We start from the raw sequence: 10,800 nt of genomic DNA, 5'->3' as shown, positions 1-10,800 counted from the left end.
CCATTTCCTCATCCTGTCAGCACTCAGGAACCATAGGCAGTCTTGTACAGATTTGCAGTCAAGGTTTGCAGGACGATATGGCTGATGGCTCTCTAGACAATCCGGAACAGACTGCACACAGCCAATCTCCGGGCTCATAGGGCTGCCAGGAGGCCTGTCATGACTGCCCTTCAACGTCAGGCCCGTTTGCGCTGGTGTCTGCAACACGTGCAGTGGAACCTGAACATGTGGAGGAACGTTATGTTCAGCAATGAGTCTAGATTCTACCTATGGCAGTTGAATCGTAGGGCCAAAGTGTGGAGAAGACGCTGATTGCTGTACTGATTTGGTGGAGGCAGAGAGATATCGAGATGAGATTCTGCAACCATTGGCAATCCCATATCGCCACAGTCTGGGACCGAACTCTATCCTCCAAGATGACAACGCTCGGTTTATCAGAGACCACCTCCAGAATTTGGGAGTGAAGAGGATGGAACAGCCTACCAGCAATCCTGACCTCAACCCCATTGAACACTTGTGGGATCAGCTTGGACGTGTGACCAACACAATCACCTTTGCTGACTTGTGACAAATCCTGGTTGAAGAATGTGATGCCATCGCACAGCATGAGGAGGAGCTGCCAGGCTGTTGTGGCTGTGTATGGTTCTTCCACACATTACTGAGGCTCCTGTTTGTTAAATTAATAAATTGTTAAATTGCCAGTATGTCTTGTTTCTTCAGACTTCAGTCATCCAATCCACCAAACAACACCAAACGAGAGTCAATTGCAGAATAAGCTGTTTGGCATTGGCAGAGAAAATTTGATGGGCGCAACCGACATACTCAGTTCTGCTGCTCATCCCACAAATGCATGTTCCTTACAAATGTGGCACCATTTCAAAGGGAAATAAACAGGCTTTCCAACAGTATTAGATTTATTGCAAAGAAGTATTATTACAACAATGAAATACTCTACCAAACACAAATTTCCTTATTTTTTGTGCTATGTTTATTTTCAGAAACACAAAGAGCAGTAGTCTGTTATTTTTCACAAAATGACTTGTGTTTTTCTCAGTTGCCTCTTGCTCATTTTGTCCTGAACTTCAATGGATCAGAGTAGCTTAAAGGAGCCCTATGGAGTTTTCTTGTTAAAACATAAAAGTCATGTTTACATGGACTTACCAAAACACATTGTGTGTATCTTTGTGGTTTAACAAATGTGTTGAATATATTTCCCTCATGTGAAACATTTGCAAAAAACATTTTTTGAATCTACTATTTTAAAGCATACATTGTTTACGTCTTCTCTGCCTTTGCTGGTACATTGTCGCATTTAATTAATTTTGAACCCTTGCAATTGTAGTATATATTATTTTCTTTCAAATTGAATGTGCTGAAGCCCAGAGCATGTAGAACATAGAGATGTGTAATTGTCCAAATACTGACAGTCTGGGCTGTTTATGTGGGGAAATAATTGCATGCAACTTATGAGCTGTTGATTGGTCTCCCCTAATGTCATGTGTCATAAAGAATGTGTTCATGTCCACAGAGAGAGGAAGAGGAGGGCTGTTTCTGTGGAGGAGATGCTGTCCTGCTGTTCTTTGTGTCAGGACTTCCTGAAGGATCCAGTCTCTACCAGCTGTGGACACTGGTTCTGCAGACAGTGCATCACCTCATACTGGGACCAGTCTGCTTCATCAGGAGACTCCTCCTGTCCCCAGTGTGCAGAAAGATCCAGAACCAGACCTGGACTGCAGACAGACAGTCAGACCAGCACTGTACAAAGTAAGACTGAAGATCTGTCTACTGATGTCATCATCTCTGAAAACAGGACAGGAATCTACCTCATCTATCATACTGAAAATTATCATTGTAAGACATATTTTCTTCTTCTCTTTCAGCAGAAAGTGGTCTGCAGGAGGTTTTAGATGAACATCAGATCAGTCTGAGCAGCAGATGTGAGCGTGTGACTGATGAAGCAGGAAATGAAATCCTCCTCAACAGCATCTACACTGAGGTCTACATCACAGAGGGACTGAGTGAAGAGGTTAATACCCAACATGAGGTGAGGCAGCTTGAAACAGCTTCCAAGATGAAGACCCTCCATGACACTCCAATCAAGTGTCACAACATCTTTAAAGTCTTACCTGGCCAACAGAAACACATCAGAGTCGTTATGATGAGCGGTGTTGCTGGTGTTGGAAAAACCTTCACAGTGCAGAAGTTCACTCTGGACTGGGCAGTGGGCTCCGAAAACCAAGATATCAGTCTGCTGATTCTGTTCTCGTTCAGGGCGCTGAACTTGATCAAAGATGAGAAGTACAGTCTGCTCATGCTGATCCATGTTTTCCATCCAACATTACAGAATCTCACAGCAGAGAAGCTCACTGTCTGTAAAGTTTTGTTCATCTTTGACGGTCTGGATGAAAGCAGACTTTCACTGGATTTCAACCACAGTGAGATCGTGTCTGATGTCACACAGAAGTCATCAGTCAGTGTGCTGTTGACAAACCTCATCGAGGGGAAGCTGCTTCCATCGGCTCTCATCTGGATAACTTCCCGACCTGCAGCAGCCAATCAGATCCCTCCTTCTTGTGTTAGCAGGGTAACAGAAGTACGAGGCTTCACTGACGCCCAGAAGGAGGAGTACTTCAGCAGGAGATTCAGTGATGAAGAGCTGTCCAGCAAAATCATCTCACACATCAAGACATCCAGGAGCCTCCACATCATGTGTCACATCCCAGTCTTCTGCTGGATCACTGCTACCGTTCTGAAGGACATGTTGACTACAGACCAGAGAGGAGAGTTGCCCAAGACCCTGACTGACATGTACTCACACTTCCTGCTGGTTCAGACAAAGAGGAAGAAGATCAAGTATGATGAGGGACGTGAGACGAGTCCACATGAGCTGACCAAGGCTGACAGAGAACTTCTTCTGAAGCTGGGGAGGCTGGCGTTTGAACAACTGGAGAAAGGAAACATCCTGTTCTACCAAGAAGACCTGGAGCAGTGTGGTCTTGATGTCACAGAGGCTTTGGTGTTATCAGGATTTTGTACAGAGATCCTCAAAAGAGAGAGTGTGATCTTCAAGAAAACAGTCTACAGCTTTGTTCATCTGAGCGTTCAGGAGTTTCTGGCTGCAGTCTACATGTACCACTGTTACACCAACAGGAACACAGAGGTACTGAAGAACTTCCTGGGAGAAGACTACAAACACAGAGAATCAGGACCAAAGCCTATCCTCAAAAAAACGACTGCTCATTTCAGAAACAGTGACTCATCTCTGGAGGTTTTCCTGAAGGAAGCCATGGAGAAATCTCTCAGAAGTAAAAATGGCCACCTGGACCTGTTCGTCCGCTTCCTTCATGGCCTCTCTCTGAGGTCAAACCAGAAACTCTTAAGAGGCCTGCTGGGTCGAACAAAGAACAGTCCAGAAACCATCCAGAGAGTCATCAACAACCTGAAGAAGATGAAAAGTGAGGATATCTCTCCTGACAGAATCATCAACATCTTCCACTGCCTGATGGAGATGAAGGACCGTTCAGTACATCAGGAGATCCAAGAGTTCCTGAAGTCAAAAAGCAGATCAGGCAAGAAACTCTCTGAGATCCACTGCTCAGCTCTGGCATACATGCTGCAGATGTCAGAGGAGGTTCTGGATGAGTTGGACCTGAAGAAGTACAACACATCAAAGGAGGGCCGACGGAGACTGATCCCAGCTGTGAGATACTGCAGAAAGGCTCAGTAAGTCCAGATGTGATAAGTAGATCAGTAGATTTAATCTTCAAATATAAATAATATACATCCCTTATGATTGTTAAAATAGTGCTCTACTTGTTTATAGCTGAAATAACATATCAGTTATATTTGGTCACTACATTTTCCTGCCTGTGGATGTGAACCTGACAGCAGCATGTAGCAAAAAGAGATTATCTTTCTCTTTAACTGTTCACCCAGTTGAACAACACGGTCTCTTGCTATTGTGATGGAGACAGACATGGGATCAGATCTCACAGATTATTGAAACGTCAACGGAACTCCATTTTCTTTCTTTCATCTGTAAGATTAAAGTAAAGCTAAGATTAAAAGTTTGCAGTTATGAATGATGAGAATTATGGTTTCATTCAAGCATGGTGAGACATGATCAGCTGTACTGGGAGTGTTCTGGTAGTCGACTGGTTAAGATGCCATATAACTGCAAAGTCTGTGGATCTCCCTCTCCTCTGGTTTCCTGTTATCTCTCAACTATTGCTGTCCATTAAGGGAATACAATGCGCCCGAAACAAAGAGATTATTTAAAGCAATGATGTGAAGAGCAAATGTCAATAAAAATGGACATTGTCAAATTGTTGAAGTTGAAGTAAATATAAAGTGTTCTTTTTCATGATAACATATGTTGTAATTTGTGTGTCATGACAGACTCTCTGGCTGTGGACTCTCAGAGTCTCACTGTGAAGTTGTTGCCTCAGCTCTGAAGTCCATCCCCTCCCATCTGACAGAGCTGGACCTGAACTACAACAAGCTATTGTATTCAGGAGTGAAGCTTCTGTCTGCTGGACTGGAGAGTCCAAACTGTAGACTCGAGACTCTGAGGTCAGTTCACCGCCTGTATTTTGGTAGTTTTTTATTTTTCTATATATTCAATTCAAATGTTTCACTTAAGATTCAAATGTTTGTTTCATACATTTTCAGGATTTGCTGAGCACAAATCTGTACAATTTAAGTTCTTTCAGGAAATTGAAAATCTACGATCTGGTTCTGTGTAAAAATGATTTCCAAAGTTTAAACTAATATGAGATTTCAGCAATCCATGTTACACATATCAAGCGAGCATATTTGTCTTTCTTCAGTGTTTCCTCAAAAACTCAAAGAGGGAATTTTGTACCAAATAGTCTGTCTACCAGAATGTCAATGCCTCATATTATCTTCAGGGGAACTTATGTCACTTATTCCTGTGTTAGGAAGAGACCACTTCACAGTTAGTATGGACAGGAGGAATGATTACTGCCACCAAATATATGTTTTAATTACACACAACTACTAAACTACCAAATACAGTAAGAAGGAGGTCATGTAATAAATAATGAACTGGTTTTTAGTCCAACATGTCTGATTTCATATTGATCCTCCAATTAAAGACTTTATGAGTTCAGCAACATTGTATGACTCAGTATTCAAAGGACAGAGACAGACATGGAGAGGGGAAACAGTAGGTAAAAAACAGAAAAAACAGTGACATGGCCATGTTCGTAACAAAGATGCTGTGATTTTCTTTATTTTTATGGTGATACCATTAAATGTAAATATTGTAGATATAATGAACATCCTTTTTCTCCTATTTTCTCAAAATTCATCCTGACATATTTGCTATCTTTGTAAACGTTGGGATCTTGAGTGGAATCTGACATAAATTTCTATGAATTTTTTAAACTTGTGTTTGGCTGCACAACATGAGTTTGTATAGATGGAGTCAGTGGTGGAGCTGCAGAGTTTAAGAGGTGAAGTCAATACGTCTTTATTGAAGTAGGAGCATGTTTTCATTAATACTAATGAGAACTCTTTTTCACTGTTTGTATTTTACAGTTTTGACAGGCTAAACTTCTACATTAAAACCTTCTTCAGCTCTGAACAGATCATGAGACACTGAATGATTTCAAGCATGAACTTTGTCTTCTAAAGTGATATAATTTATTCTTTGTTCAGATTGAAGGACTGCAGTTTGTCAGAGACGAGCTGTGCTTCTCTGGTCTCAGCTCTGAAGTCCAACCCCTCCCATCTGAGAGACCTGGACCTGAGTGAAAACAAGCTGAAGGATTCAGGATTGAAGCGGCTATGTGATTTTCTGAAGAGTCCAGACTGTAGACTGGACACTTTGGGGTCAGTTCACTGTCTTTTACTATTGTTGATGTTAATGTTTAACAAATGAACCTAGTTTATGTACATATATAAAATAGTAATGTGATCAGATGTGTTGCTTCTATATTAATTTGTATAGAGAGTAAATAAAACTGGGGAAAAAGTGCTCCTTTTAGGGGTGCCAGTGTTAGTGGTGATGTGAGAAAACACTGACCCATTTACTCTGACACAGTGTACTGTGACAGTCAGAAAGGACTAAACCCATCTGATAATGCCACCACTCACTCCTAACTTCAGCAACCTCTCCATCATAATATGGGGTCTGACAGTGTTAAATGCTGATTAAAAAAATCTACGAAAAGCACCCAAGCATATTGTTTGGGCTGATCAAGGTGGCAATAAATATTATGCAGCATATACAAAAGTGCAAATTGTAAGGGGTCAAGTTCGTGTTACACCTCCCTCAGGACCTGGTGTAAAATAATCTGCTCAAGACTTTTCATTGATGTTAAGGCAACGGGTTGATAGTAATTTAAAATAGACATACTGGCACTGAGTGAAACTTTCCATACTCTAGGGATATATTCTGTGTCAATTGACATTTGAAAATGCTGTCTAAACACATGACTAAGTTGCTCCCTACACTCCTTCAGAACCCTACCACTGATCCCGTCAGGCCTAGCTGCCTGTGATAAACCAATGGTTTATCATTTGTAAAAATCCTCCTGGTCATAACTGGGATTAAAAATTGCAAAGAAATTGTATATAGTCAGGTACCACAGAGTTGAGCTCATCCAGATGCCTGCAAGTGTCAGTAAAGGTGTCCTCACTCCACTTCCTAATAGTCCTCAGTTCAGGCTTGATGGATTTGAGCCTTTCTTTATAGTGAGGGACCAGGTGGACCACATTATGGTTTGAGTAGATTGAGGAGATTGATTGATTGATTGATTGATTGATTGATTGATTGATTTGAGTACCCCATATTGATTAATTAGAGTAAGCATCCTTAATACTACCAAAACACAGATCAAGTGTCTTTTTGCCTCTTGTGGGACAATTAACATATTGAAAGAAGTTAGGCAGTACGTTTTTTATGGAACAGCCATTGAAGTCCCGAGTATAATTTTAGGAGCATCAGGTGCAATGTTTTCTAACTTATCCACTGTGTCATATACTACACCTACAGCAGCCTTGGTGTTAGCATGGGGATGAATATATACAACAGTCACAAACAGTTGTCCAGTTGTCCCTGGGGGGGTAGAAAGACCTAAATGACAGGGATAAGAGCTTAATGTCCTCTGAACAGTAAGCATCCCTGAGTATGTAGATGCTGCACCAATGCTGATTTTACATAAATGTAAATTCTTCTACCCATTTTTTTGCCCATTACCTGTGAATCACGATCCAGCCTTATTGGGTCACTAAGCCCTGTGATTCAAAGTGTGAAGATGTCGCTTCATGTGACACTTTTGAGGAAGTGTCACTGTTTTTTCTGTTTTGCTACTGTTTTCCTTGCCCCTCTCCATGTCTGTCTCTGTCCGTGGATGCATGGAGAGATGCAAGGAAACAACTCGAGGAGAGAGGAAATATGATTTTAGAGCCTTGAGCCATGTTTCAGTGAAGCAAGGCAGACAGCTCTCCCTGTACTCCGAAAGGTACCTCACAGCAGTCTGGAGCTCTGTGAGCTGCTTGGGGAGATAGGGGGTGTTTGCTAGAATCACTGTTGGTGGCCTGCTGCTGTGTGCACTAACCCTGCGTCATACCCCTCCATGCTGGCCTCTCCATCTCCTTCCCGGTGATTTCCCTTCTCTACTCCAGTCCTCCAGCAAATCAAGTGTCAAGTTGATGCCGTAATGGCGCTCCCTCCACACCCAGAGTTGATTACAACTGTAGCGGACAATGCCACTGGCTGGGGCGGTCTGCTGAAGCCTCTCTGCCGCGTTTAAAGTTAGCGTTTGACTTCGAAACAAAGGCAGGTAAATCGCAAAGCATGCTGCCTACAAGATCACTGTTAATCTTGATTGTGTCGAATTGTTCAGACTCCCGGCAGTTACAGATCTATGGCATTTGTTTGAATTTAAATAAATAAGGGCACATCAAGGTCAATTACAAACAAACAAGCAAACAAATCTGACATGCTGCAGGCACCTGTCGCCACTGTGCAGTGCCGGTACCTGAGTCGCTGAATGATTTCAAGCATGAACATTGTCTTCTAAAATTACATGATTTATTCTTTATTCAGGTTGAAGGACTGCAGTTTGTCAGAGATGAGCTGTGCTTTGCTGGCCTCAGCTCTGAAGTCCAACCCCTCCCATCTGAGAGTGCTGGATCTGAGTGAAAACAAGCTGCAGGATTCAGACATGACACTGCTGTGGGATTTTCTAAAGAGTCAATACTCTAGACTGGAGCGTCTGAGGTCAGTTCACTGACAGTCTGTTATTATTGTTGATCTTAATTTTTAACATCTGAATCTTATTTATGTGTGTGTGTGTGTGTGTGTGTGTGTGTGTGTGTGTGTGTGTGTGTGTGTGTGTGTATAAAAAGCTTACATCCATGAAGTTGTTTTTCTGTTTTTAATATCTATTTTCTATTGTACACATTAGTACATGACTGATTCTTAAAGAAACTGTAGAAAATGTCAACTGGTAGTTGTTAAAGTAAATTAATGTTTATATTTTTGTTAAAGAGTTATATCTGTATATAGAAGATCCTCTCAACTAATATCTGTTTTAAACTGACAAACTGCACTTGCTGATGGAGAAACATTTTTTTTCCTTTTTTAATTTAAATGTATAATGTCTAACACACACACACACACACACACACACACACACACACACACACACACACACACACACACACACACACACACACACACACACACACACACACACACACACACACACAGATCAATGTAGGTGTTTAAAGTATGAATATAGTATTATTTATGACTCAGTGTTGACATGAATATGTGTCTGAATGTTGTAGTGACATTTGGATGATGTCTGTAGAAGGCTGACATTATGATGATCCACAATAACACAATGACAAAGTCACTCTGCTCATTTTAGAGAAAAGCTGACATCTTTGTAAACGTTGGGATCTTGAGTGGAATCCGACATAAATCTCTGTGGATTTTAGTGTTTGGCTGCACAACATGAGTTTGTATAGATGGAGTCAGTGGTGGAGCTGCAGAGTTTAAGAGGTGAAGTCACTACGTCTTTATTGAAGTAGCAGCATGTTGTCATTCATATTAAAGAGAGCTCTTTTTCACTGTTTGTATTTGACAGTTTTTAACCTGCATCCTGTTGGGTTCAGCTGTTTGGAGTTTCCATTTTCTAAACTTCTACATTTAAACCTTCTTCAGCTCTGAACAGATTATGAAACACTGAATGATTTCAAGCATGAACTTTGTCTTCTAAAGTAACATAATTTATTCTTTATTCAGAGTGAGGAACTGCAGGTTGTCAGAGATCAGCTGTGCTTCTCTGGTCTCAGCTTTGAAGTTCAACCCCTCCCATCTGAGAGAGCTGGATCTGAGAGGAAACGACCTGCACTTTTCAGATCTGATGCTCCTGCGTGATATTGAGGAGAGTCCAGACTGGAGACTGGAGACTCTGAGGTTAGTAGACTGTTGGAGTCAGTCTGTGAGAGGAGAATGGTGACAGGCTTCAGGATTGGACAGAAAGACAGAGAGAGAGAGAGAGAGAGAGAGAGAGAGAGAGAGAGAGAGAGAGAGAGAGAGATAGAGAGAGAGAGAGAGAGAGAGAACAGTCAGCCAATCAGATCAACCAGAAGCTTGTTGTGATCATGTGTTTGAGTTGATGTGAAAACTGTTGTTGTTGTTGTTGTTGTTGTGTTGATGTCTGCAGGAAATAAAGTTGGATTACAGCTGACAGCCTTACAAGATGTATAGAGACAGTGGTCCTCATCATCAAACTGTCACACCATCAAATCTGATCTCAAAGTGTTTGTTCTCTCATTTCAACACTAAACATTTGATCAGTTCATCTTTGTCAGAGCTCTAAGATCAGTCTGACTGCAGCCTGCAAATCACTGGCTCTGATTTCACACAAGCATCATTACGTTTAGTAACCATGTGGTCTTTATACAGACCAGAACCTCTGCTGAAGTCCAGGAATCACAGCAGCTGTTTATCTGAGAGTTCTGACTGATTGTCATGTGATGATTTAACAGCAGGAAACATCTTCAAATCCCAGACAGACTCTGTAGCTTTAAACTTTGATAAGAGTTGACATGTATCAGCAGTAAATCCATCAGTAAACTGATGAGTGAATGTCTCTGTTTCTGCAGTAATGATGTGTTCATGACTCTCAGCACTTTATTTCCTCTGTGTACTTCAGTGAAATCTGCAGAGGAAACACACTTGATAGTAAAAGTGTGTGCAGGTGTGTGAGCTTGGAGCTCAGTGTGTTCACTCCAACATGTTAACATGAGAGCTGAAAGGAAGCAAGCTACGCTGCACAGCTGTTCCACTTCTGGTCTGAAGAGGACTGAAGTCCCTGCTGCTCTTTATACTGGATGTGCTGCATCACTGACTGAAAGCTGATGAAGTGAGTCTCACTAAACACTGATTTATCCCCTCTGTTGTTTCTTCTTCTCTCATCAGTTACAGATGATCTCTGTCAGAGTGTGATGATCCATCTGGAGTCTGGATCTGGATTTTGATGTCTTCACTTAAGTCTCTGAACATGAGCTGTTTGATGCAGAAAATATAAAGTAAAACATATAAGTTATAAGTCAGACTCTGAGTCTGGGCTCATATTGATCAAGCATCTCAGAATCACACTGAGAGTTAACGAGGACTAAAACTAATGAATGAGGCAGAAGAGAATTGACTGTGACTTTCAGCAGGAGAAGGATTACTGCTGGGAGAGAGTGAGACGTCGCTGTTTTACCACAGATAGAAAAATTCACCAAGTTTAAAAAGTTGATAAAACATAT

At 41.5% G+C, this 10,800-nt stretch overlaps 1 protein-coding gene across 1 annotated transcript in view; it reads left to right on the top strand.

Annotated features, from left to right (window-relative positions):
- Positions 1–10,488, top strand: part of LOC133979968 (NLR family CARD domain-containing protein 3-like) — a 13,442-nt gene extending 2,954 nt beyond the window's left edge. Inside the window, 7 exon segments of the mRNA XM_062418520.1 lie at positions 1,563–1,764; positions 1,884–3,723; positions 4,399–4,572; positions 5,683–5,856; positions 8,078–8,251; positions 9,284–9,457; positions 10,165–10,488. Coding sequence (XP_062274504.1) covers positions 1,563–1,764; positions 1,884–3,723; positions 4,399–4,572; positions 5,683–5,856; positions 8,078–8,251; positions 9,284–9,457; positions 10,165–10,252 — 2,826 coding nt within the window. The 3' untranslated portion in view covers positions 10,253–10,488.
- Positions 10,489–10,800: the final 312 nt, after the last annotated feature.

This window comes from Scomber scombrus, chromosome 5 (genome assembly GCF_963691925.1).
Source record: "Scomber scombrus chromosome 5, fScoSco1.1, whole genome shotgun sequence".
NCBI classification, from domain to species: Eukaryota; Metazoa; Chordata; class Actinopteri; order Scombriformes; family Scombridae; genus Scomber; species Scomber scombrus.
Note: the sequence above shows the minus strand (reverse complement) of the source record. Positions and strands in the feature narration are given on the sequence as shown.